This window comes from Oryctolagus cuniculus, chromosome 18 (assembly GCF_964237555.1).
Source record: "Oryctolagus cuniculus chromosome 18, mOryCun1.1, whole genome shotgun sequence".
Taxonomy (NCBI): domain Eukaryota; kingdom Metazoa; phylum Chordata; class Mammalia; order Lagomorpha; family Leporidae; genus Oryctolagus; species Oryctolagus cuniculus.
The window spans coordinates 60,205,385-60,233,134 of NC_091449.1; the positions used below are offsets into that span (position 1 = coordinate 60,205,385).

Consider the following 27,750-nt stretch of genomic DNA (forward strand, 5'->3'; position numbering starts at 1 on the left):
AATCTTCACAAATAACCTTAGTAACAAGAATGTGATGGCCTATCTGATATTTTTTTCAGCAACTTTCACATAGGAGCCAATGGCCTGATAACCACATTTTGCAGAGGATAAAAATCCAGGAGGGTTGTGCCAATTTTTGGATGAAGGAATTAGGATCTAAGAAAGAGACAGATGAATTGGAATGATGAACCTAATCTAATAAAAACTACATTTAACCAGAGTGAGCATAATCTTCTGGACTAGGATCAAAAAATTCAACTGTCCTAGAGGACAAAGAGAGAGCTTTTCATTTTCATATCCATTTAATCATCTATTAATTTTTACCCTGTCTCATTCTGGAAGGAACTTGCCTTAGTTTTGAAAGAAATGATAGATCAGTGATTCTATAAGAATGGTCAGGAACTCAGGGAGGGGTCCAAAACTTCGTGTTTATCAAGCCTCCTGGGAATGTAAATGTACAGTGAAGTTTGAAAACCTACTTCAGGGCTGGCCCTGTGCTGCACCGACTGGGCTGCCACTAGCAACACTGACATCTCCTATGAACGCTGGTTCAAGTCCTGGCTGCTCCACTTCTGATCCAGTTCCGTGCCAATGCACTTGGGAAAGCAGTGGAAGATGGCCAAGTGATTGGGCTCCTGTACCTACACTGGAGACCCTGATGAAGCTTCAGCCTCCTGGCTTTGGCCTGGCCCAGACCTGGTCATTGCAGCCATTTAAGGAGTCAAACTGTGGATGGAAGATCTCTTTCCCTGTCTCTCCTTATCTGTCTCTCTAACTCTGCCTTTCAAATAAGTAAAATAAATCTTTTAAAAAATCGCTTTACTGGTAAGATTTCTAAATGGAAACTCTAAAGCATTCAGAACTTTAAATGAAATAGAAAGTAGAGCATTAAAGTAATATAAAGGATAAATAACCCAAATTTGGCTCAGAGTTTTCTAATAGTCAATGCAAAAACAAAACAAAACAAAATAAAACAAAATTTATAAAAAACCCTCACCAGTTTATGTAGTGAGTTATGTTGGGCCTGTAAGATCCATACAACTAATCCACATGCTGAGATTTGAGGAAGAATTTTTCTATTCATAAAGAAGCAAAAATGAGTAAATAAAAAATGACATGCTCAATGATATCATTCAATAATAAAACACTGGATTTCTGAAGATTATTTCTTTGGTAATGGGTCTCTTAATTGGGCCAATGATGGGGCAAAGTGTGGGATTCTACTGAGCATAAGATCAAAGTATATGATGAGGCTCTATGGTCTGTGTCTATAAGAAGTAGGTTGTGGGGAGAAGGAAATTTCCATTCACAATGTTGTGTGGCAATGTTTTGATGCCCACGGTCAATGCTGAGGATACTGGCAAGCTGAGAAAGGACAGGATGGCAAGAGACCTAAACTCCCTGGAGATGAGCAACCCTCGCCTTCCTTTCACTAGGAGAATAGAAGCCAACGGATCTTCTCCATGGCTACTTCTCTCTTTGCTCAGCTCCTTGCTTGGGCCAATTTTCATCTCAGATTGGAACACTAATCAACTATAGTTGTGCTCATTCTTTTCCCATCCACTTAGTGGTGTCTTTTAAGAAATCATTTGTGTCTTCATTTGATATTATTAGCATATCAAAAACAACAAACTTTGGGGACAAGAACACAGAGCAGCCTACCATTGTGTATAGCCAACAGAATGACACTCTTGTGGTCAACTATGGACGTCATATGAAAAGGGCTGAGTCCCCATTTGTGGCAACTGCTATCTGATCTTGGATGAGCTGAGCTTCACCTTTCTTCTGTATGTAATGGAGATTAAAATGCTCCACATCTTAATACCGAGCATGTAGCATCATCAGGGAGCAACATTTGTTGGCGTTGGCAGAATATGAAATGAAGACAACTGAACATCTCTCATGAGACTTTATAGAATGACATTGCTAGCTTAATAGATGACAGAAAAGAAAGTACAGAGAACAGGGGCCACAGCTGGGTTTCAGCTTCTACAGAGAGGCAAAGCACACGTGTAGTGGTCACTCATCAAGCCTTTCTCCCTATCGACCTGTATTTCTATTTCAGAGGGTATTTTAAGCAGAGCCCACAAGAAGAACCATCATGTGAACACAGTATGAGCTGAGGGTTCGGCAATTCAGCCAAGGTCCACAGCCAACCGGTGGCAGTGCAGGGACTGAAACCCACGCATCTACATCTGTTTCCTTCTACATTTTCCTTTTAGTCTCATCTTGAAGTTGTTGACTTTAGTAACATTTGATGCACTTGCATATGAATGCATTTGACATTTCATGGTGTCATGTGATATATAATAAACAAGGAGTTTGAAGACTTTGAACTCAAGTCTCAGCCTTGTTATATACTAACTGTGTGTTTCTGGCAAGTCATTTAGCTTATGTGAGTCATAATGTTCACATTATTTCATGGGAATAATGATATCTGCACTATTTTGTGGGAATTGGTACAAAGTTCAGTGAGATCTGTATGAAAACACACTGCAAAACTATGCTAAGCTATCAAAGGTAAGGGATTTAAGAAAACAGTTACACTTGCACTTATACAGCTAGTTTAAGTGTTATGCTATGGAAATATAGGGAAAATAGCAAAGGGACTGTCCACAAATTTCATTATCTTCTGTCACAAATCAGGGACCATATCTATCCTGTGTTTTGAGTTTTTCATGATCCCTTCCTCAAACCTCTGCCTTCATTTCTTCCAAATGCTGTGTCTCAGTAATAACCCTTTAAAACCAGCCTCTGACTAATAATTCTGTATGGAGAGAAAAATAAAAGTCATATGTTATTTATTACAATGATACCAATCTGAGAAAAATAAGAACACCTAGCAGAACATTATGTCATGTACTTTTCAACATTCTTTTTTGCAATGATCTTAAATGTTGAAGAGTTACATAAAAATTAAGAGAGACATCTGAAGATTACCACTATGTGTGCCTGAGTCACCAGGTATAGTCATTGCCACCCCCAAAATAATTCCAGGTAAAAATCACATTATCTTAGTGAATACTGGCAAATATAATTATGAAGATACATGGCTTAATACACCCCCCCCCACCACCACACTTCTTTTTTTCTGCTGCAGTGGAAAAACTAAAATGAAAGTATTAGGCCCAAGCTGAAGTCCATGGTTTTACCATTCACTGTCTATATGGCCATGGGCAGGTAACTTAACATCTCTAAACAATTGTTATTTGTTTTATCTTGAAAAAAAAAAAGTGGAAGTGGAGTCAATAACACCTGTCCCCATGGGTGACTGGTGTTGGTATTTGCTTCCGTTTGATGGATCAGATCACACAAGTTAGCCAAGCAAAGAGGTTGTAACACCGACATGCATGTGAACCGACAAAGGACCCCATGGAAATCAGAGAGCAGGAGTCCTGATGGAGCTGGGCCTCACCATGTTTACAGCCTGGATCCTCCCGTTCTATGTAACACGGCAATGGGAATCTGTACAGCCTCAACCCCACGCAGGCTGCTGGGTCAGTTCCGCTGCTCTTCATCATGCTTCTCTCTTTTCTTTTGCTTCTCTCACTATTCTCATTTTCAGTTAAACCTCCCCAGAGCTCAGCCAGCCAGTTCTCCAGCTCAGTTCCTCCCCGACACGCTTTCTGTCACAAAATGGCTCGCCTGCTGTGTTTCTCAACTCACAGTTTTCAACAGAGCATCCAGGTCTGGGCCAGATCGTCCGTTCGTTCATGGGTGTTGAGGAACAGGCTGCTCCTGAGATCAGGAATGGCCACTCCCCAGTACTGGGCCCACCACTGGTGAAATCAGCTGCTGACAGTGAGAAGAGATAAGGAGTTAGGGAAGCTTTGGACATGAGCCCTCAGCCAGCTATGGGAAGAGAAGTTCCCATAAAGAGGAGGCAGAGTATGTTGGGTGAGGGCTCAAATTCTAGACATGGCTGAAACTAAAATCCCTTCTGACATTTTCTAAAGATGTTACATGAAGCACATCACTTAAGCTCCCTGGCTCTCAGTTTTCTTATCTGAAAAATGGATGTGATAGGCTATGGCTCATAGGAGTATCACTGAGCCTTTGAAAATGAAACTAAAGTCATTAGCACAGGTCCTGCCACAAATGAATCTGTCAGCCAAATGCTAGGTCCATCACACCTAGAGCAGCGGTGTAGTTGGGCACCACGAAACAGGTCCCGTGACAACGGTTCACCTCCTCAGTGTTGCAGTCAACAGCTCTAACCCATCGTCACTCTCAGGATGGACCTGCATCCTGGAAATAGGTGGCCTTTTCAATGACCTGTCAGGACCACTTTTTTTTTTTTTATTTTATTTGACAGATAGAGTTAGACAATGAGAGAGAGAGACAGAGAGAAAGGTCTTCATTCCATTGGTTCACCCCCCAAATGGCCACTACAGCCAGAGCTATGCCGATCCGAAGCCAGGAGCCAGGTGCTTCTCCTGGTCTCTCATGCGGGTGCAGGGCCCAAGCACTTGGGCCATCCTCCACTGCCTTCCCAGGCCACAGCAGAGAGCTGGACTGGAAGAGGAGTAACCGGGCCTAGAACCCAGCGCCCATATGGGAAGCCAGCGCCGCAGGTGGAGGATTAACCAAGTGAGCCACGGCGCCGGTCAGGACCACTTTTATAAAGTCAGTCTCAGCCTGTGTCCCTGAGAGTAAGCAGCTGGCTCTCAGTTTACGGTCAGCAGGCCCAGTGCCTGCCGGGTGGTGATTGACGACTGCTTTACAGAGCAGCCTAACAAGCGGCTGGGATGGGGCCTTCCCCAGGGGCTGCCATGTTTGCAGAACGCCAAGCCTTTCTCCATCGGGGGCTTGGGAAATCATAATGTTTCACAGAAAGAAAACCCAGAGAGCTAAAATATGCACGGAGTGAGACGCAGCGCTTGGTTTGGGCTGTTGAAATTCCTCTTATTGTCATACATGATGCTTTCTTTATTTGACTGTGTCAGAAAATGGGCCATTTTACAGAAGGTCAGTTTACAGACAGAGTTTTCCCATGTCAGCTCAGAGACTATTTTTAACTTTTTTTTAAATGGGAGTCTTTCAGAAACACACTTCTGCCTTCTAAAATAGAATTTAAAAGCTAAGATCTATTGAATGCATACCTGGCACCATGATTAAGTGCTTTTCTTATTATTTTTCACAACAACCCTGTGAGTGGGTACTACCATAACCCCATCCTCCTTACAGGTGAGACAATTGAGGCACAGAAGAGTTAGCCAACTTATCCAAGGTTACATGAAGTAGAAGAGGTGGACTTAGGATTTGTATTCAGGTGTCTCCAAGATTTTAAGAAATTGTCCATGTTATTGGGGGACATGTTGATTAATAAATGGCCTGAATAACTATTAACTATCAAAGTACCTCTGGGAGTCTATATATACACATTATAGAAATATATTCAGGCCAGTGCCATGGCTCAATAGGCTAATCCTCCACCTGCGGCGCCGGCACACCGGGTTCTAGTCCCGGTCAGGGCACTGGATTCTGTCCCGGTTGCCCCTCTTCCAGGCCAGCTCTCTGCTGTGGCCCAGGAGTGCAGTGGAGGATGGCCCAAGTGCTTGGGCCCTGCACCCCATGGGAGACCAGGATAAGTACCTGGCTCCTGCCTTCGGATCAGTGTGGTGCGCTGGTCACGGCGGCCATTTGAGGGTGAACCAACGGCTAAAAGGAAGACCTCTCTCTCTGTCTCTCTCTCTCACTGTCCACTCTGCCTGTTAAAAATAAATAAATAAATAAATAAAAAAAGAAACGTATTCACAGCCGGTGCTGTGATATACTGGGTAAAGCTGCCGCCTGCAGTGCCGGCTTCCTATCTGGGCACGGGTTCGAGTCTCAGTTGCTCTGCTTCCAATTCAGCTCTCTGCAATGGTCTGGAGAAGCAGTGGAGGATGATCCAAATCCCTGGGCCCCTGCACCTGCCTGGTAGACCCGGAAGAAGCTCTTGACTTCAGATTGGCTCAGCTTCTGCCGTTGTGGCCATTTGGGGAGTGAACCAGTGAATGGAAGACCTCTCTCTCTCTCCCTCCCTCTCTTTGCTTCTCTGTAACTCTTCCTTTCAAATACCTAAATCTTAAAATATAAAAAAGTAGCTCAAATCATCTTGGAAAGGAAGCTGTGGCTAGGTGCTGATAGAGCTTTGTGGGGAGCAACTGGGACTAGACTGTTACTCAAATTAAGACTTATTCTATGCATCTGCTCTCCCACAATATGGCGCTGGGAGAGGAGTAAACAGCTTCTACACAGCTGCCTCCAGTTCAACCAATAAACAGCAGGACCTGCTCCTGATTGGAGGAGAGCAGCGTACTCGGCGTGTGGGTAGCAGAGTTGGGATTGGTGGAAGAGGACTATAAAGGAGGAGAGAGACCCCATGCACCGGGAACATCTGAAGGAACATCTGAGCAGCCCCCGAGAGAGCCCCGAGAGAGCCGGTGTGCCGCTCCCCCGCGGAAGTGGGGAAAGTGGCAGGGGGAACCGCCCTTCCACGGAGGTGGAAGGGACGGTAGCCAACCCGGGAAGAACCAGCAGCAAACCCGGGAAGGGCCGAGCAGACCAAAGAACAGCGCAGGGTCCTGTGTCGTTCCTCCACAAAGAGGGGGAGCGACAGAGCTTGGGTCAGAGAGAGGGGTTTGGTTTCTCTAAGCCAAGTCTGCCTTTGATGGTAGTTAATGAAGACAGTAAGTGCATCTGTTGGGAAAAACATTTATTTACAGGAATGGATTTTCCCATGTGATTAGGAAAGGAGTGTTAAATGCAATGTTCAAGAGTAGTTCTCAAAACATAAAACCGGAGCATTGGTAGCATCTCTGGCATCAAGTATGTGTGGTTTTCTGTGGAGATGATTGGATACATGTCAATGATAGCTTCCTTATTTTAAAAATAATGTGTTGGCCGGCGCCGCGGCTCACTAGGCTAATCCTCCGCCTAGCGGCGCCGGCATACCGGGTTCTAGTCCCGGTCGGGGCGCCGGATTCTGTCCCTGTTGCCCCTCTTCCAGGCCAGCCCTCTGCTGTGGCCAGGGAGTGCAGTGGAGGATGGCCCAGGTCCTTGGGCCCTGCACCCCATGGGAGACCAGGAAAAGCACCTGGCTCCTGGCTCCTGCCATCGGATCAGCGCAGTGCGCCGGCTGCAGCGCGCCAGCCGCGGCGGCCATTGGAGGGTGAACCAACGGCAAAGGAAGACCTTTCTCTCTGTCTCTCTCTCTCACTGTCCACTCTGCCTGTCAAAAAATAAAAAAAAAAATAATAATAAATAAATAAATAAAAATAATGTGTTACTGCAAAACACCGGTGATAGGCTTCTGAAAGAACACTTTGATACTCCCATATGCTTAGGGTCACGACTATTCCCACATCCATGGGGTTGTCTCCACGCTCTCTTCTTTGACGACCGTCTGCTGGGGAGCAGAATGCAGGCTTGTGATGCCTCCTGACCACTGCTGTGAGCGCCCTTTATGCACCGGGCTGGCTTAAGCATGTGTGATGATCGAGGAGACATGGTTGTGTGTTCTGAGACCTTTTAAACCAGAACTCCACTCTCCTTCTCATAATTGGCTGTGGCCATTGTATCCGGCTGCTTATAACCGCTTCTTAGTTTATTTTTTACCCTTGACTAAGTGCTAGAATGTCCAACACCCAGGGTCACCAATCTGTGCTTTTAAAATAAGAGTAAACAGACTCTGAGAAAGGACAAAGGGCTCATCTTTCGAATTTGGGTGTAAACTCTGCAACTGTTGTTTTCATTGCCAGCAAAGCATTACTTGTCTGCATGGAGATAATTGAATTTTGCTTTATTGTTGACATTTAGTTAAGTGGCGTGACTATTAGGGACACTGCTAAAAAGAAAAAGGAAGAAAGGAAAGCAAGAGAAGGAAAAGGGAAGGGAAGGAAACAAATTCAGGGTGTGGCTGTTTTTGAATCGCATTTTGAAGTTTTGTCTTTATATTTCTTGTTCACAGTGGTTTAAACTTCATTGACTTGATGGTGCGACAAGGAAATATTGACAACCCTCCCAAGACTCCCCTGGTGCCAGGATTCGAGTGCTCTGGGATTGTGGAAGCTCTGGGAGACAGCGTGAAAGGCTATGAGGTAATGTGCCAGCTCTGCTGTAATCACAGATTTAAAAGGTTATGCAAAAGGTGTGTCGGAAATAACCTAGGCCACATATTATCAATATTTCTTTCTTGTTATTTGGCTTTTATTAACAATGTTTGTGATGATAGAATTTTGCAAACGTCTCATGCCTGTCTCCTATACTGTGTTGGTTGCCCCTGGTAACAATCTGATGAAATGGGCTGGACAGATCCTGTCGTTTGCCCCTTGTTCATGTTATACAGACAGTGAGTAAGAGACTCTGGTTTTGGATGAACTAAGGATTTTGGCTCCTTCCCTCTTTCATGCCTCCCATTTTCACATCACCTTAAAAATCAATTACAAAGCCCAAAATTTTGGGGGAAATGGCCTCTAAATTTTATAGCTCAGTTCCTTTAAATATTCACTTAACTGATGCACTTAGGTGAGCATTTATAAATTCCTATTTCAGGAATGGAGGAAGTAGCACTGGGGATGAAAAAGTTCTAAAAGTCAAGTAGCAACGATGCCTGAATGTGGGACATCCCTGACCACAAACTGATGGCGTTAGGGTCAGAGCAGTGGGTAACGGGGTTTATTACATTATGATGATAGCTTCTTTGCTTGTTCAATATTCTCCAGAATAGAAAAATTTTAACTTGAGAAAAGATGCATGACCCTTCCTGGTGAGATAAAGCAAATCCAGTACAATCTGATCAATAAAAACAGAAGAACTGTGGACAAGTCAGTTGTACAAAGTTGGAGTAATTTGGAGAAAAACCAGTGCAAATCAGGTCTAAGAACTTTTGCTGATCACTAAGTTCTCCCCTGGGGAGGACAAAAGGGGCCAACATTTGAGAACAAACCACCAACTGAACCCATCAGAAGTTACCCGTTCTCAGCCTTGGCATAACCATGCAAGGTGGAGATTGATATTTTGTCCCTGCAGGTGACATTCACAAGGATTCAGTTTTTTGTGAGCTCAGAAGTGTGGTGAGCAGTCATAGCAACTGGATTCAAGGCACTGTAACCTTTTTACGCTTCCCATAATCTCATGATCTTTTCTTCTGGTCCCAGCCCCCAAATGCTGCAATATTAAGTGGAGGAAAGGAAGAAGAATTCTATGTACTGCAAAGCCAAAGTGCCCTTGGAATTGAATTGGAGCCTGCTTCTCAGATTCAATGCGTCTAAGCCTCAATGTACTCTGAAAATATCGATGTGCTCCAAATTCATTATGATGACTTTCTGGAAATCTCATTCCATTTATCAGTATTTTTGGTCAATAGTTTCCAGATAATACAGCAGAAAAATATTGAGAAAGAAGAAGAAAACTATCTCTTCCTTTCCCTTCACAGAATTTACATTGTCTGTCCCCAGGTAGGAAACCTAACCAGCAGCATACCATCTCTCTCTCTCGCTCTCCCTCTCTCTCTCTGTCTCACGCTCTCCCTCTCTCTCTCTCTCTCTCTCAGTGCTGCAGATAAGACTGTCTGCCTCTCACTCCTACACATGGCCCCAGATGAAAGAATCAGACTACTCACTCTAACTTTGAGCAATGAATAGTCAAATACTTTATAATACAACAGTAAACAGTGATGCTGCAAACTTGGTTTAGAGGGAGAACTTACTATACTTGCTTATGTATGTTTTCCTTTAAATACGATTTATCTTCTGCTGGTTAGCCCTGCAAGTTACTATCCATCCCACCCTTCAAGCCCTTTCTTTTCCAATGACTTGCAGCTGCACAAGCAAATGAAAGAAGCCACCTACACCATTTCCAGTCGGGGTGGAACAGGGGAGAAAACCAATCCTAATATTCCCCCTACAATTTTGACTTCAGATTTTCAATCATGTTGGAGATGAGAATCCACGCAGCAGCACACTAAATAGCTTTCCCGGTTTGATCAATTGCAAGAGGATTGAAAAGTTGTTGCCAGAGGCCCAGAGGTAAAGGAGTAATTTGGGCTCATTCACTCAGGACTGATTTCTTTTTCTTAGCAGAACCCAATAATGATGTGAACTGGATATATATTACAGGTGCCTGCCTCTAGACTTGGAAGCTGGGGCTGATCCTATGGCTTAGCCACCATTTGCCATTTTGATAATGAAATGGAAATGATGAAGCAAAATTGAATGAGAGACTCAGGCGTGGTCTGCCCTGCTGTGGTGGCCACTCCACCACTGCAAGGTGTTGGAAATACTCTGTCCATCACACTCCGCATTGGTACTTGAGGCCATCAGCTACCCAACAGCATTGTGCCCATGTCTGGGTTTTCATGACTTGGTAAAGACGAGGATGTCAGTCTTGAGCCGTAGTTATCTTCTGGTCTAAATCCTTGCATTAAAGGTGATTCCCTGACACTCATCACTAGGTCTTCAACCCTTCCCAGACTGGGTCGCTTATTCCCAGTGGGACAGCTCCTCTTTTCCCTTGGTTCCTTCCTCACAGCGCTGTTCCTTCTGCCTCATGATATATAGCAAATCTGTGCTTAGCTTTAAAAAAAAAGATTTATTTCATTTATTTGAAGGGCAGAGTTCAGTTAGAGGAGGAAAGTCAGAGAGAGAGAGAGAGAGAGAGAGAGAGAATATCTTCCATCTGCTAGTTTACTCCCCAAATGGCTGCAATGGCTAGAACTAGGCCAGACCAAAGCTAGGAGCCAGGAGCTTCATCTGGGTCTCCCACATGTACCCCAGAGACACACGGACTTGGGTGATCTGTTGCTTTCCCAGGCACATTAGCAGGGAGCTGGATCAGAAGTGGAGCAGATGGGACTTGAACAGGCACCCCTATGGGAAGATAGCATTGCAGGCGTCAGCTTAACCTGTCATGCCACAATGCTGGCCCCTGTGCTTAGCTTATGATCCCTAAATTGTGAATTAGGTCAGGAACAAATCTGCTGTTTTTATGAGCTAATGTTTTTTGGCGTTCCTCGTTTTCCATGCATCATCTGAGTACACTGTGGGCATATTATATCATTTAGTCTTCATCAGAACTCTTTGCTAATATTATACCCATTTTAGAATGGGGAAACTGAGACCTGAAGACTTCAACTATCATTCCCAGATTTCCCGGATTCCTCTGTTGCGTGCCCTTTGTAACTTTATCTTTTCTGCAGCACTCATCTGGGGTGTAATGAGTTAATTATCCATGTCTGCAGTAAGACCGCCTTACTGGTTTTAAATCCTTGCTCTGATTTTTACCTGAATGACCTTAGGCACATGATTTAATCTCTTTTTGCCTCAATTTAAATGTAAAATCTATGATCCTTCATCTCCAAAGGGACTTTACAGAACCCATCACATAAAAGGCTTTTTGTTGCTAGGGAAGGGTTGAAGAGAAAACTAAATCACAAAGAAAACAGTGGTCAGTTATAAGAAAAATATATCAAAACCAAACCACGGGTGTATGGAAGCCACGAATTTGATGAGAATTTCCTCTGACCACAGCAATTTGAATACTGCACTTGAAAACTTTAATATAAGCAACTAGCATATCAAATAACAGAATGAGCAGAAGGATCCAATACCACTGGCACTTGGCAGCTCACGGAAATTCTTAGCATTAGTTTACTTCTTTATAATTCACATTTAAAAATAATATGCTATGAAAGATACTTAGCATTGAGAAGGGAAAATTGCTCTTGTTTTTCTATTTGCATCGTGTCTCGCTTGGTACATGACTGATAAAAAGAACGGAGTATCCAGCCATGCCTTTGTAGCGGTTTTGCAAAGATTAGACGAGCTAAAACATGTGACGCCTTCAGAAAATGCCTGCCACATAACGCACGTCGTCACGCCCAGCGGCGTCCTCTGCTATCTCTACCGTTCAGGCTTCTGCGTTAGAGTTGCATGGCTTTCTGCTGCACCCAGCTCCACGTCCTCTGTGATAATGATCCAGTGCTGAGCTTTGGCACAAACATCACAACAAGCCAGACTGCCAGGGAATCCACAAGGGGTGGTGGAAGACAAACGAGAGAATTTTAGTTCTGTCCCTGCCCTGAGTGATTGGCACAAGTTCAGCAGAGCTCCAACCTGCCCATTGCCTCGGTTTCCCTCATCTATAAACAAGGGAGGTTAGACGAGAGCTTGTGCCTGTAAGATAACCTTTGATGCAAACACTCCATGGTGTGTGTGGGGACACAAGAGTTTAGGCTCAAGAGGAGACAGAAGGAGCCTGGCCTCCCTGGCCCCATGGGAGATTTCCATAGGTGGGTTTCAAGGGGTCCACCCATGAAGAAGATGAGGGAGTGCACATTGGATGATGTTTTTGCTTTTGTTATTTTCCTGGATAGGATGTATAGTTTTCATCAAATTCTCAAGAGCCCTGGAGAAATCCCCCTAAAAAAAAACTCAAAGAAACACGTACGCCTGTGTTTGATTCCCAAATCCTGTAGGAGAATCTCACATTTAGTGACCTCCTCCTGCCCTTAATCGTATTCTAGGTGTGTTCATCCATTCATTCACTCAACCAGTGTTGAATGAGAGCCTTCACTGCTCCAGGCAGGAGGGGCTCAGTAAGCTGAGTATGGAGCTGTCATCCTAACTGGGGGTGGGAGGGAGTGGGCAAAAGAGATGGGATGTATGAATGAGTGAGATGATGCTAGAAGGGACAGGTGCTTTGAAGAACATAGAAATGAGTGATGTGATGGAACCTCATGGAAGGGAGGGGCACGCCCTGAGTCGGGATGGTCTTTTTGAGGTAATGTAGGAGCCAGGTTCATGCATACTGCATCACTCAACCTTTCTGCTGAGTCCTGAGAGAGAGAGAGAGAGAGAGGGAGAGAGAGAGAGAAGCAATCCCTGATGGACAGAGGCACTCCCCGAGGGAAACACCGGCTCAGTACCTTCCCTGTGGTCACTCTGTTTTGAGGGATAGAACCAGATGAGAATCCAGGTTGAGGGTATTATATCTACTTCTTGCATTGTTTCTTAGTGGAGGGGGGGAGGCTCCCCAAAGAGGGCAGGCTAAATTTTCACCTGGAGCCAGGAGCTATGGTACCTCTGCCTCTACAAAAATATCAGCAGGAAGAAAACTCCTGTGGCCTTGGCTGAGGCTGCTGACAGCTGGGAGAGCCAGTGATGCCCTAGAATCTCCCTAAAAGCAACAAGAACACACAGTTAGCTGAAGATCAAAGTCCTTGCGAGGAAAGGAGGATTCCCAGATGCAGCTCCCCGAGCTTTGCCTGCTGTTTTCCACGACAGGTGCAGGGGAGACGCAGGGGCTCAGAGTGGGCAGGTGCAGGGGCTCAACTCCATTTTCCTTTTTTCACATCATCTTAATCCCCACCCCTGCTGCCACGTTGTCATCACTGGCTGGTGTTTTATCCTTTTAGAAAGGAAGGTTTGTTTGTTTGTTTCAAAGGTGGGGAGTGGGGAGACAGAGAGTGAAAGATCTTCATTTTCTGGTTCAATTTTCAAATGCCCTCAACAGCCAGGGTCAGGCCAAGCTGAAACCAGGAGCCAGGAGCTCCATCAGGGTCTCCCACGTGGGTGGCACAGACACAAGTACTTGGGCCATCCTCTCTTGCTTTCTCAGGAGCATTAGCAAGAAGCTGGATCAGAAGTGGAGCAGCCAGGTCTTGAGCAAGCACTCTGATATGGGATGCTGGTGTCACAAGCAGAGGCTTAATCCTCTGTGCCCTGATGTTTTATTCTTAACTGTCTCCTCCCTGGGACAGACTGCTGCCACTACCAGGACAGAAAATCTCCTCCTTCTAACACCTAAGGAGTCCAGGGACATTTAGGGATATGAAACAGAGGAGAAAATAAGTTAGCTGGAACCTGCAGCCACAGATAATACACAGATAAGTCCAGGCAAGACTCGTCCCTTGCCAGAGACTCTGGAGTATTTGGGAGGGGGAGACCTGCCTGTATTTATGCCAAGCCTCCCAAATGGGGAAAGGGGATGTGACAAGGCACACAGAAAGCCCTCCACGCCCAGCCATCAGATCATCACACTGGCTCATTGCTTGCCCCAGGTTGTGCATCACTCTTGTTGCTAGCAAGGGAGCCCTGGAAGACAAACTGGTGCAGACAGTTTGCTTCTGTGACCCAGTCATCTCACCTGTGTCGGGCTAACCCAGCCCTCCAAGAGGATGCTCTGGCAGCTGGAGCAGAGGTGTCCAGGCCCATTTAGACCCTTTCTGGTGATGTCCCCAATGATGTCATCTACCTGAGCTCAATTCATCACCCAGGACCGAATGCACCATGATTGGTTGCTTTTGTTTCTGTCACATCATCCCCCAGCCCTGGAAATACTGTGTCAGCCAAGCTGAGGCTGTGGTAGCTCCATTCCGAAATGCACAGACCTGGCCAGGGTTCTAGAGCTCCTCTCCAGACTGCTCTCACGTCCCTTCACCACCACAGCCCAGCTTTCCCTGCACAAAAAGTGATCTCTGTTATCTCTGGACCAATGTCTGAAACATCACCATTACAGCTTCATGTCTTTGGCTTGAGGCTTCAGTCTGTACAAAAGTATCATTTCCAAACGGACTTGCCTTCTAAGCTCTGTCCCTCATATTATTTGCCACATTAAATTTTTAGGGAATAGGAACAACTGGAAAGTATGAACTGTACCTCATTTACAATTATACCCCAGCACCCAGAACTTGAGACTGAGAAAGGCTTTCATAAACCTTAAAGGGAGGACAAGAGCTGGTCAGGCGAAATCTGGCTTCGAAAGAAAGGGAACTTCTCAGTAGTTTCAACTTTCATTAGGTGTGTGCATACTTCCCAGGTGTCTTGCCATCACATAAATGATGTCCAGAGTTTTGAGGGGGGAAGGGCCCTCCACCAAGCATCTTCCCTGCTTCTGAGAGGAGAGGGTAGTGGTGAAGTTGCATGGGCAGGAAACACAGAATTGTCAACGGTTCTTCTAATCAGTTGCATGACTTACGAGCATTAAGTGGAAATTTGATTTTTGCTGCACTTTTCTTTTTTAAAGTCATTTATTTCATCAAATCATAAAAGAAAAGAACTCAGAAGAATTTTGACTGAGCTCACACGTAGGAGAATTAGGAGAAATAATGATGTTTCATACCATGGACAGCTCCCTATAATTCCAGTCTCTCCTCAAGACTCTGCCCTGAACTTGCCTCCACTAACTCTGTGTTTCTCCACGCCCAGATTGGGGACCGGGTCATGGCATTTGTCAACTACAACGCCTGGGCAGAGGTGGTCTGCACGCCTGTGGAGTTCGTCTATAAGATCCCAGAGGACATGAGCTTCCCTGAGGCTGCCGCATTCCCCGTGCACTTCGTCACAGCCTACGTGATGCTCTTTGAGGTCGCCAACCTCCGAGAAGGGATGTCTGTGCTTGTGCACTCGGCTGGCGGTGGTGTGGTAAGTCGGCTGCTCATGACTCTTCTCAGAGGGCCAGGTGGTGAAAGTGGAGTGACGCTTAGTTGGCAATGAGATTCTGGTATGAGTATAAATAATCTCTGAAATGAACTGATATGGGTGGCAAAGCCCATTTAGACGACTGTATTGAGGGCACGGTGAGCCTCAGAGAAGGTTCCCTGAGAAGCACCCTTGGTCTTGGTATCGTGATGAAATCTTGTGTCATTCGTCACGAGATACCTCACAAGTCACACACTACTAATATTAGATGAGATGCCAAAAAATGTGGATGGCTTACTTTTTCAATACATTGCAGTACATTTGAGATGGTTCTGGTATGGATGACATTCTTACTCATTTGTGTTCTGATACATTTTCTTGAGTAGGGGAAAGGTGGCTAGAGATTGTACTAGCACACTGGGAATGATAGCCATCCCTCTCGTATTTCTGGGATCCTCACCTATTGATTCGATCAACAGTGAATCAAAAATATTAGGAAAAATTTCATCAGTACTGAACATGTGCAGACTTTTTTCTTGTCAGTATTCCCTACACAAGACAATTATTTACATAGTGGTTATATTGTGTTAGGCATTATAAGTATTCTACAGATGATTTAAAGCTTACAGGAAGATGCTCACAGGTGATATGAAAATACTGTGTCAGTTTGTACGGGATTTGAGCATCCTCAGACCTTGGTATCCACAAGGTGGTTCTGGAACAAATCTCCATGGATTCCAAGAGACAGCTTAAGTACAGAACCCTAAGTACAGGCTGGCGCCATGGCTCACTAGGCTAATCCTCCGCCTTGCGGTGCCGGCACACTGGGTTCTAGTCCCGGTCGGGGCTCCGGATTCTGTCCCGGTTGCCCCTCTTCCAGGCCAGCTCTCTGCTGTGGCCAGGGAGTGCAGTGGAGGATGGCTCAAGTGCTTGGGCCCTGCACCCCATGGGAGACCAGGAAAAGCACCTGGCTCCTGCCTTCGGATCAGCACGGTGCACCGACCACAGCGTGCCAGCCGTGGCGGCCATTGGAGGGCGAACCAACGGCAAAAGGAAGACCTTTCTCTCTGTCTCTCTCTCTCACTATCCACTCTGCCTGTCATAAAAAAAAAAAAAAAAAAAAAGAACCCTAAGTACATACCCAGGAGATTGACTACACTTGGGAATTCTTTGCGTGTCATCTGTCTTTTGTGTTTTGCCAAGGGGGTGAGCAACTAAAATCTGAATTTCTGCTCTGGACATTAGGGATAGTGGAAATTCCTTCTTTGGATGTGTCTCTGTGCCATTCATTCAGTGCTACTGCATGCCTCTAGCAGTATACTGGGCTTTTGGTGGAACTCTAGTTTTTCTGAGAGTGAGAGCAGAGGGCATTAAAACTCCCAAGCGCTCATTAAATATGCACAATGTTTTAGACTCTATAGATGTAGAGATTAGAAAGAGAAGGTCCTGACATGCCAGATTCAATCTTATGATTGGTTATAGGTCAAAAATACTTTCAGTGGAGGTTGCGTTAATACTGAGGGTATTTTTGTTCCTGTCTTTCTACTCTCAAAACCCTATGCAGTATAAAGCATAATTCTATTTTTCCTTTCTAAAAAAACTAGTTCATATCTCAAACCATGTACATTTAGCAATGCCTTCAGAAGGATATCTTCAATTACTGTAGCAAATTTGCAGATGTCTTTTGACCATGAGTAAAGATATAATAAAAGCTAAGCATTCCTTAGCAAAGGAATGGATTTAGTTTCTGGCAATCTGCTGATAGCAAACAAGCTGTTTAGAATGCTGGCATTTTTGATCTTTGTGTGCTCAGAATGCAAAGTGTTAGAGAGTCATTTCATATTATCAACACAAGCTCCAGTCTTGCCAATGATGCTGGACTCACTTCTGCCCAGAGTCAGTGTTTATGCATTGGCCTCATTCAAGATGTTTCATGTTTGGATTTTTTTCAACTTAGTTTGTTCCTGGAACAAAGAGGAATGTTCCAGAGGCCTGTGTCTCACTACAGACAAAAAGTCTCAGGAAATAACAAGAGTTGTTATCATGCCTTATTCTGGGTTTAAAGATTCTACCAACAATAATGGCTAAAATGTAAAATGGGTTGAAGAACTAGGAAAAAGAAACAATAAGGGCAGGAAAAGAAGTTAATGCACAGAATGCAGATGACCTAAGGCTATATTCAAGGTGAGCAATGATTGTGTCTCTTAGTTTTTCAGTGGTTAGCAAAAATAGGGAGAATGAGCATCTGTGTGAGCTAGCATTCATTTGATAGAAGTGAAGCAGTTATGAGGGAAACCCTTAACTAGTACTGATTTCTGAAACTTGAGGATATTTCTCTGTGCTTTCTCATAATAAATGTAGGCTGAAATGCAATGAGCATGCTCAAAAAAGCTAGTACAATAAATGCATATATTTCCATGCAGTTTTCGCTAATGCTGTGATCCTGGTAACACCCAAGAGCATAAAGCAAAATACAGAGAAAGCAAACGTCCTAGGGCTGAAATGCTGTGCTCTGGCTCCATCTCCGTAGTGTAAAGGAGTGGATGGACTGCCCTTCTTGCATATGGGCAAATCTCCCCAAAGGACATTTCTCCCAATCATTAGAGAAAGGTTTCTAGCTAACTACAGGTCCAAATATGAGGGTACTTCAGAAAGTTCATAGAAAATGGAATTAAAAGATTTGTTTATTCTGGTGCAAATATTTTTAAAGCATAGTTTTTTGGCAATGTGCATTTTCTATAAACCTCTTGAAGACCCCTAGTATGTGAAACACTCAGCTGGCTGGGGTGCAGCTCTCACCATCTTACAGAAACTAAGGAATTCTAAGGAGAGCCTGAATAATCCTCTGTACCCCCAGTAGAAAGACCAGAGACTCACCCCCACCCCCCATCACAGTTAGAACTAGATTCCTCCCAAGAAGACAAATGGCTGCTGTCCTATGCATCACGTGGGACACCCTGCAGATGGCTGGAGTGCTTCCCATCACCTTTTGTCAGATCTGTGAAGTTCAGCCTCTGACTGCAAGGTTGCTGTTCAAGCAGGATAATGAGCCTCCACAGAAGTCCACAGAGGACTCCTGGCGCCCTGGGTTTGTTCCATTACACACCAAAAGGAATTTTACAGATGTGATCAAGGTAAGGATCTTGATGTGGGTTGATTTCCTTGGTTAGAGCCTTAAAGGTATTACACTGCTGGCTTTGATGATGGGGGAAGGCCACCCGCCAAAGAATGCATGTGCCTCTTGATGCTGGAAGAGATGGAAATGTGTTTTCTTTTTTTTTTTTTTAAAAAAAAAAAGATTTTATTTATTTATTCCAAAGTCAGAGAGTTACACAGAGAGAAGAGAGGCAGAGAGAGAGAGAGAGAGGTCTTCCACCTGATGGTTCACTCCCCAGTTGGCCACTACGGCTGGAGCTGTGCTGATCCGAAGCCAGGAGCCAGGAGCTTCTTCCGGGTCTCCCACGTGGGTGCAGGGGCCCAAGGACTTGGGCCATCTTCTACTGCTTTCCCAGGCCATAGCAGAGAGCTGGATCAGAAGAGGAGCAGCCAGGACTAGAACCGGCACCCATATGGGATGCCGGCGCTTCAGGCCAGGGCATTAACCCTCTGCGCCACAGCACCAGCCCCAAAATGTGTTTTTTTCTGGAGTCTTCCAAGAGAACACAGACCTGCTGACACCTTGAATTCAGCCCAATGAAACCCATTTTGGACTTCAGACCTGCAGAATTGTTATTTGACAAATCAGTGAGGTATGGGGGCAGTAAGCCTGTGGTGCTTTGTCCCAGTAGCATTAGTAGCATTAGTAAATGAACACAAATACTTCCCTTGAGCTGCTTCCCTCCCTCTTCTAACTATGGTGACCCCACAGAGGCCTCAAGAAAATGCAGGTAGCAAATTAGCAAATAGCAGAAATAGGATTTGAACCCTAAACCGGCTGATTCCAAAACCTATTCTCTTTCCATCCAACAACCGAGAAGGTTGAGAAAACCCAGATGACTCATCCTTTCATTTAATCACTGTTTATTCAACTTCTACCCAGTGCTAAATATAGAAAGTTTAAAACACCAAAAGACTGTGGCTGGGATTCACACTGCCTAACTTCACGGGGATGAGACGACAAAGAAGATTAAGCCTAATTAGGAGAAATTTACCTAAATTGGATTTATGTAAAGTTTGCAGTCCTAATTGGCATCAAGACTTCCGTCTGATTTTCATCAAAGGCTGAAATGGGGAATTTGCAGACAACATGTGAGGAACACCAAATTTAGTCGATTTTAAGGAAACTTTAATTTAGCATAGGAAAATAATTCAGTTCAGAGCAGACTGCGCTGTCAGTGGAATCGCCCAAGTGCCTCCCCTGTTCTCTCAGATCTTTGAAGACACGGTTTTTGTCTGATGGTAATATGACCAGATGGCCTGTGACAGTAATGCCCATAATCAAATCTTCAGAACCTGGTTAGAAATGGACTCCCAATCCCTTAAAGGGAAAGTAACAAAATAAGCAACGGAATGAGACTCATGCAAGGAACACCAAAGAATTGGCTGGCAACCCCACTGAACGCAGCCTCTCAGTGACTTCGAGCACCTTCAGTTTCTGAGCCGTGACCTTACTGTTAAGAGGAGGCTGCTTGCATCTATGGCTGACATCTGGTTCTTTCCGGTTTCCAAGTCCTTTTCCCTTTATCATCACATCATCTGAGCAGAGATCCCTGCAGGCAGAGCCCTTCGTTCCCAGCAGTCAGAGGAGCTGAGATGATTGTGGATGAAGGTCCCAGGGCACATGTTGGGCTTCCTGAGCTGTGTCTGATGCTGCTCTACCTGGATGTCCCTTAGCAACAGGCAGGCATGGAGATGAGATGTTCCTCTTGTACATCCTCTCTAGAAAGTGTCTCTGTAAAGATGAGGCAAGGGAAACATCTTCCTCCACCCACTCTCCAGTCCATCCTCCAGTCACAGTGAACTCAGGTCAAACCAATGCCTGGAGCCTCTGTTCCTTCTTTCCAGGCCATTCTTACCAAATTCAAATGCCACCTCCTTTAAGGAGCTCTGCTGTGCTTCCTTGTCTGGCTAACCCCAGCCCTCTCATGAAAGTTATGGGAGAACTGCTAAGGTTTTTGTGTGTGGGTGCACTCATCCTCAAGCCACATTTCCTGGGCAGAGCCATGGTGTACTGGAGGCACAGCTGTGTGGTAGGAAGGAGGCAGGCAAACCTGAACCCAAACCTCAGCTCTACCGAGGAGGCCATGGAAATGGTGTATACATCATGTGAGGATTGAGAACGAAGGATTTAGCATGATACTAAAATATCTTGCATAGAGATGGGGAGGGAGGGTTGAACAGGGAGAGGGAGGGAGGGAAGAGAATGGAAGAGAAAGGAAGAGAGAGGGGAGAAAGAGTGTTATATTCGTAACACTAAACATGAAACAGGGGCTGAAAAAACTGTTTATTGAGTTGCATGTGGTCACATATTGGATGTAAAAGCAGGGACTACGTGAACTCCCTGAGATGATCAATGAGAACTGCACTTTACCTCTAGGATATTATTCCCCCAAACCCATAGCTCCATTTTAACCATGACAAAACACTGACAAGCTCAAATGGAAAGAAATTCTATAACGTGTCCAACCAGTATTCTACAACACTGTCAAGATGCTGAGAAACACAGAGACTGAGAAACCGAAAAAGACCAGAGAAAACCAAGGAACCATGACAAGTGAATCCAATAGGTGGCCAGGATTGGGTCCTGGAGCAGAAAAGGGATGTTAACAGAAAAATGAACGAAATTCCAGTAAAATCTGTAGTTAATAGTATGGAGCCAGTGTTAATTTCAAGTTTTGGTAAGTGCACTACAGTGATATAAGGCATTGGCATTAACAAAAATTGGGGCAAAGAGTAAGTCTCTGTAATATCTTTTATTTTTCTAAAAAATTATCTTATTAATTTCAAAGACAGAATGATGAGGCCAGTGCTGTGGTGTAGAAAGTTAAGCCTCTGTCTGTGGCACTGACGTCTCATATAGGCACCAGTTCAAGTACTGGCTGCTCCATTTCTGATCCAGCTCCCTGCTAATGTGCCTGAGAAAGCAGCATAAGATGGCCCAAGTGCTTGGGCCCCTGCACCCATGTGGAAAACCGGAAAGAAGCTCCTGGCTCACAGTTTTGGCTTGTCCTAGCCCCAGCCATTGTGGCCATTTAGGGAGAAAACCAGTGGATAGAAGAACTTTCTCTCTCTCTCTCTCTCTCTCTCTCTCTCTCTATATATATATATATATATATATACACACACACACACACATACACACATACACATATATATACATGTGTGTTTACACACATATTCATATATGTGTATATGTATGTGTGTGTGTGTTTCAAATAAATCTTTAGAAAAAAGATGAATGACAGAGAAAGACAAAGAGACAGATAGAAAGAGATCTTTCATCCATTAGTTCACTCCCCTAATGGCCACAGTGGTCAGAGCTGGGCCAGACTGAAGCCAGGAGCTCGGAGGTCCATCTGGTTCTCCCACACGGGTGGCAGGGGTGCAAGCACTTGGGCCATCTCTTACTGCTTTTTCAGGTTTATTAGTAAGGAGGTGGATTGGAAGTGGAGCAGCTGGCACTTGAACTGGCACTCTGATACCAGATGCTAGCATGGCAAGTGGCAGCATAACCCACTGCACCACAATGCTGGCCCCTGTCTTCAACTTTTTAATTTCTCTGTAAAGTTAAAATTGCCTAGGCAATCATTAGAGAGAAAGAAAGACAGTATTATAGCCAAGGGCTTCTGCTAAGCTGAATGAATTTTCTAATCCTCTCATTCCTACCTGGGCATATTCCTCCACCTTGCCATAGCACCTTCTAAATTTTCCAACCAAGAAGATATTTCAAAGACCTTGTAAAGACAGCTGACACTTCTTCCAGGCTGGCTGCAACTGCAAATCACAGAAAGGTCTGGATGAAGCATCCCCAAGTCTCCACTGGTCTCAGATGAAGTTCCCTCCACAGGCATTCAACTGAGACACTGGAGGAAGCGATGGACAGGTAGGGAGAAGCTCAGCTCACAGCAGCCTGTGCTGGGCTGCACGTCTTGAAAGGAAGGCAGACTTTCACTTTCAGAGAACATTAAGTGGATACCATTCGAAGGTTAAATTCTATTCCTTATGGATGGGGCAATTCCCAGTGTCATTCAAACCGTTCTAAAGGAGAAACCACAAAAGGGAGGAGTGCATCGTGAGGCTCCTCCACATCGCCCATGGGCCCATGTGCTGGTGGCCCTCCCTGACTGATAACGACACATCATTTTAACACTCAACCATGACAACGTGGGGTGAGGACCCTGTGTGATGAAGAGTATGGATGCAGAAGGTAGCCACACCTTTTTCGCAGACAAGAGAAGTCTGTGTGCTACCATCCCTAGAAGAGTGCATTCTGTTGAACATAAAACCGTCACTGGTCATGAAAGGCGCCAGCATCTACCTTGCTGCTCAAACCAGCCTCCTAAGAATTAGGGTTAGTTCTCCAAGTAACGTGCTACCAATGTCCAAATCCTGTGTTTATTCCATCCATTTACTCATGCACTCATCCCACATCTATGTAGTGATATGCAGTGAGCGTCTCCTTGGTTCCAGATGTTGAATTAGGCACTAGGAAATTCAATAGCAGGTAAGATGGATTCTCTTCTTTCAAAAAGAAGCACTGTAGGGGCCAGTGTTATGGTACAGTTGTTTAAGCCATTGCCTGTGATACTGGCACTCACTGTGGTAACTGCTGGTTCAGGTCCCAGCTGCTTTGCTTCCAGTCTAGCTCCTGTTAGTGCACCTGGGAAAGCACTGGAAGATGATCCAGGTGCTTGGGCCCTTGCCACCCACATGGGAGATCCATATGGAGCTCCTGGCTCCTGGCTTCATCCTGGCCCATTTGGGAGTGAACCAGAGACTGGAAGACCTCTCTCTCTCTCTCTCTCTCTTTCTCTCATCTCTCTCTCATCTCTTTCTCTCCCTCTGCCTTTGTAACTCTGTCTTTCAAATAAGTACATAAAATTTTAAAAAAGAAGTGCTATAAAAGAAAATTGAGCATATAAATCAAACAACCACATGTATAACTTTGCTATAAAAGGGAGATGTAAGCTGAAGTGAGTGTTTATGAAGGAGAAGTGACCTGGATAAAGGGGGATGGAATCAGGGAAGGCTTCCCCTAGGAAGTGGCATGTGCACTCTGATCTGAGGATGATGAGCAGAGTGGAGCTGGACAAGAGTGCAGCTGAGGGGCCAGCGTTTTTGTGTGGCAGGTTAAGCCATGGCCTGCAGCACCCGCATCCCATACGCGTGCCGGTTCAAGTCCTGGCTGCCCCACTTCAGATCTAGCTCCCTGCCAATGGCCTGGGAAAAGTGAGGGAAGATGGCCTGAGTGTTTGTGTCCCTGCTGCTCACATGGGAGTCCCGGATGAAGCTCCTGGTTCCTGGCTTCTGCCTGGCCCAGCCCTGGCTGTTGCAGCCGTATGGGGAGTGAACCAGCAGATGGAAGAGCTCTCTCTCTCTCTCCCTCCCCCCCTCCCTCCCTCACTCCCTCCCTCCCTCTCTCTGCTTCCCTCTGTCTCTGTAGCTCTAACACTGAAACAAATACATAAATTTATCTTTAAAAAAAAAAAAAGAGTGGAGCTGAGAGCCTTTGTGAAAAGAGGAGCTGGGGTGACCATTCATACGAGGTAGCGGGACCTTTGTGAGAAGTAGAGGTAGGTCTTCAGAGAGAGAGTTCCAGAAAGCAGGGCGTGTCTTACACCCACCCACGTCACCGGGCTGCTGTAACAGGCACTCAGTGACTTCCTGCCCTCAGTCTCCTTCCTGCACCAGATGGTTCTCCCAACACTCTGCTCTCTCTAATCACCCCCCTTGCTTATAAGCAACAGTATCTCCCATTATGCTTGGATAAATCCAGTCTCCTTAGCTCCCTGGCACACACGACCCTTGCCATCTGGGCCTTCCCCTCCGCCTCCTGCCCCTGGCTGAGCCTCCCTGTGTCTGGTTACTTCAGGAATGCAAGGACTGTGGCTGGCTGAAATTGCCAGCTGATCACCTAAATCTGTGCTGTGCGTCGAGAGACAGAATCGCTGCTGGCAAGCAGCTGTCCAGCCTGGGACAGCATTTTTAAGGCAGCCGGCCTGCTCCATGACCTTGCAGCTGAGTTTGAGTGGGCAGGGGGCATGTGGTACTCACCACTCCCAGGCCTGCCCCTTCCTGCAAGGTCTTCTGCAGTCCCTCTCCCCAGGTTCCTGATCGGAGCAGAAGTCAACCTGTGGAGCCCATGTTGAAAATGGCAAAAGACTCCCTGAACCCGAGACCCTGAATAACTGCACTTCCTTCCTCAGCCTTGTCCAGGTCCTGCCTCAGTACCATTGGACTTTATGTGAGCAAGAGGGGAAACAGGAACTCCTGTTAGAACTACCTGTGTCGGTAGCTAGTACAGTAAAGCCCTCCATACCCATGGGATGCACATCCATGAATTTAACCAATTGCAGATCAAAAATACTTTCCAAAGAAATCACATCTGAACACAGACATTTTCTTGTCATTATTTGCTAAAGAAAACAGTGTAGTGACTACGTAGCATTTGCACTGTATTAGGTTCTGCAAGTACCTGTCACTGAGAGATGAATTGTATGGTGGGATGCACATAAGTCAAATGCAACAATGATGCTTTACGTGAGGAACCTGAGCATCTTCGGAGGTCCACTCCCCTGTGGGTACTGAGGGCCCACCACATTCCTCTGCTTCACAAGTTGTGGGGCTGGTTTTTTGCACCACAGGGTTCGTGGTCTTTCTCCTCTGCTCTCCCAAGAGCAACATATGCAGCCTAGGCCCTGGGCCCTGGACTCAGACAGTCCATGTCCAAGTCCACCCCATTGGACAAGCTCCACATCTCAGTTTCTTCATTCACACAAGGGAATAACAGCAACACATTTATTCCTCAGAGGGCCTCCGTGCACATTAGATGTCTTGATGCTGAGGACAGGGGCAACTGTCAGCTGCTAGTGTCACTAAGTAGTTTGTTTGCTTACTTTCTTCCATCCTCCCAACTTTAAGCCTCTCCATCAGAGCACGGGGTCCAATTCTTATGCCTGGTCCCTGCCATATAATGAATGCAATAAGCATCTGTGAATCAAAAAGCTTTTGCAAATCTCTTTTTCTATATTCTGAATGAGTAATTTGCTGAGCTAAGGAAGGTCCTGTCATTGAGTTAATCCCAAGGTGGAAAAAAATCATTCCCAGCAATCTTGTGAATTTTAATCTATTAAGCAGCCTTTGGGCTGTTGCTCATGTTGTCTAAAATTCTAAATATTCTTCCTATTTTTTAAAAAAGATTGAATTTATTTGAAAGGCAGAGAAAGAGAGAGAGAGAGAGCGCTCTTTCATTCACTGGTTCACTGCCTAAATGGCTGCAACAGCTGGAGCTAGCTGGCCTGGTTGAAGCCAAGAGCCTGGAACTCCAATCTGGGTCTCCTATCTGGATGACAGGGGCCTGAAAACTTGAACCATCTTCCACTTCTTCCCCAAGGGCATTAGCAGGGAGCTGGATCAGAAGCGGAACATCTGGGGAGCCAGCATTGTGGTATAGCATCCCATATGGGCACCGGTTCTTATCCTGGCTTCTCCACTTCCAATCCAACTCCCTGCTAATGTGCGTGGGAAAGAGTCCTTGGGCCTCTGCACCTACATGAGAGACCTGGAAGAAGCTCCTGGCTCTTGGTTTCAGCCTGGCCAGGAGCGAACCAGCACATAGAGAATCTCTCTCTCTTTCTCCCTACCCCATCTCCCCTCCCCCCTTTACTCTCTTTCTGTAAGTCTGCCTTTCAAATAAACAAAATATATCTTTAAAAAAAGATAAGTGTAACATCTGGGACCCAAACCAGTGCCCATATGGGATGCTGGCATGGTAGGAAGCATCTGAACCCGCTGCACCACAATGCCGGCCCTTCTTCCTACATAGTTTTTGGTCTGCATCAGGTGGGCAGTGTTAGTTGCATGCAACCTCCTTTCATGCCCCTGTGTTTGTCCCATTCACTTTCCCTTCTATCAACCCATGGCCCAGCTCTGCTGATTCTGCATCCTTCAAGGCTCCAACTAGCAGGCACAAGCGTGGAATCACAGAACTGAAGGGAGGCAAAGGCATCACCGATTTTGTTAGCATGAACGGTGTACTGGACTCTGAGGAAATGTTATACCTCCTTGTTGGGTAGCATGCGACTCTGAGGAGCAGAGAATGAGCTGTGCAGTCAGATCCCCTGGGTTTAATCCCAGTTGCACCTTCCCAACCACTCCTAGTTGCAACTTCCTGCTCTGTCGAGGGGGATGATGTTAGTACCGGTCGTGGGTGTTACTTGTGAATGGGGGGCAGGTTCAAACCTTGGCACGTAATTAATACTCTCTGAAGGTTATTTTTAAAAGGTATATTTATTTATTTGACTGGAAGAGAGAGAGAGGGATAGAGGAGACACCCCCCCCCCCAACCTTCCATTCTCTGGTTCACTCCTCAAATGCCCACAATAGCCAGAGATAGGCCAAGCCAAAGCCAGGAATCAAGAACTCCATCCAGGTCTCCCACATGGATGGCCAGGACTGAAGTACTTGGAACATCCTCCACTGTCTACCTAGGCATATTGGCAGGGAGTCGGATCAGAAACAGAGAAGCTGGGACTTGAACTTGTACACCAATGTGTCTTCATCCACTGTGCCACAATGCCGGCCCCGCCCACCAAAATTTAGCTACCATAACTTCCCACATTAAGAGTTTCCAGGGAGGCTCTTCAGCTGACACAGCCCACTTCTCCAGGAGCCTGGCAGATTCTGCACCAGAGCTGCCCTTGACGTTAACTTCCAGCTGCCAGGTCCAGGAAGGCAAGGCGGAGCCTATACCCTGACCGCTAAGCTCAACACCTGGCACCTTGGTGTTGCCTGAGAAACATCTGTAGAAGGGATGAGTGCCAATGTCTGGGAGGAAAGAAGGCAGGGAGGCCGGCGCCACAGCTCACTAGGCTAATCCTCCACCTTGCGGCGCCGGCACACTGGGTTCTAGTCCCGGTCGGGGCACCAGATTCTGTCCCGGTTGCCCCTCTTCCAGGCCAGCTCTCTGCTGTGGCCAGGGAGTGCAGTGGAGGATGGCCCAAGTGCTTGGGCCCTGCACCCCATGGGAGACCAGGATAAGTACCTGGCTCCTGCCATCGGATCAGCGTGGTGCGCCGGCCGCAGTGCGCCAGCCACCACGGCCATTGGAGGGTGAGCCAACGGCAAAGGAAGACCTTTCTCTCTGTCTCTCTCACTGTCCACTCTGCCTGTCAGAAAATAAAACAAA

At 45.8% G+C, this 27,750-nt stretch overlaps 1 protein-coding gene across 1 annotated transcript in view; it reads left to right on the plus strand.

The window, feature by feature from the left end:
- VAT1L (vesicle amine transport 1 like) overlaps positions 1-27,750 on the plus strand; it is a 169,044-nt gene that overhangs the window by 19,425 nt on the left and 121,869 nt on the right. Inside the window, exons 2-3 of the mRNA XM_008257643.4 lie at positions 7,955-8,084; positions 15,192-15,407. Coding sequence (XP_008255865.1) covers positions 7,955-8,084; positions 15,192-15,407 — 346 coding nt within the window. The remainder of the gene's footprint in view (positions 1-7,954; positions 8,085-15,191; positions 15,408-27,750) is intronic.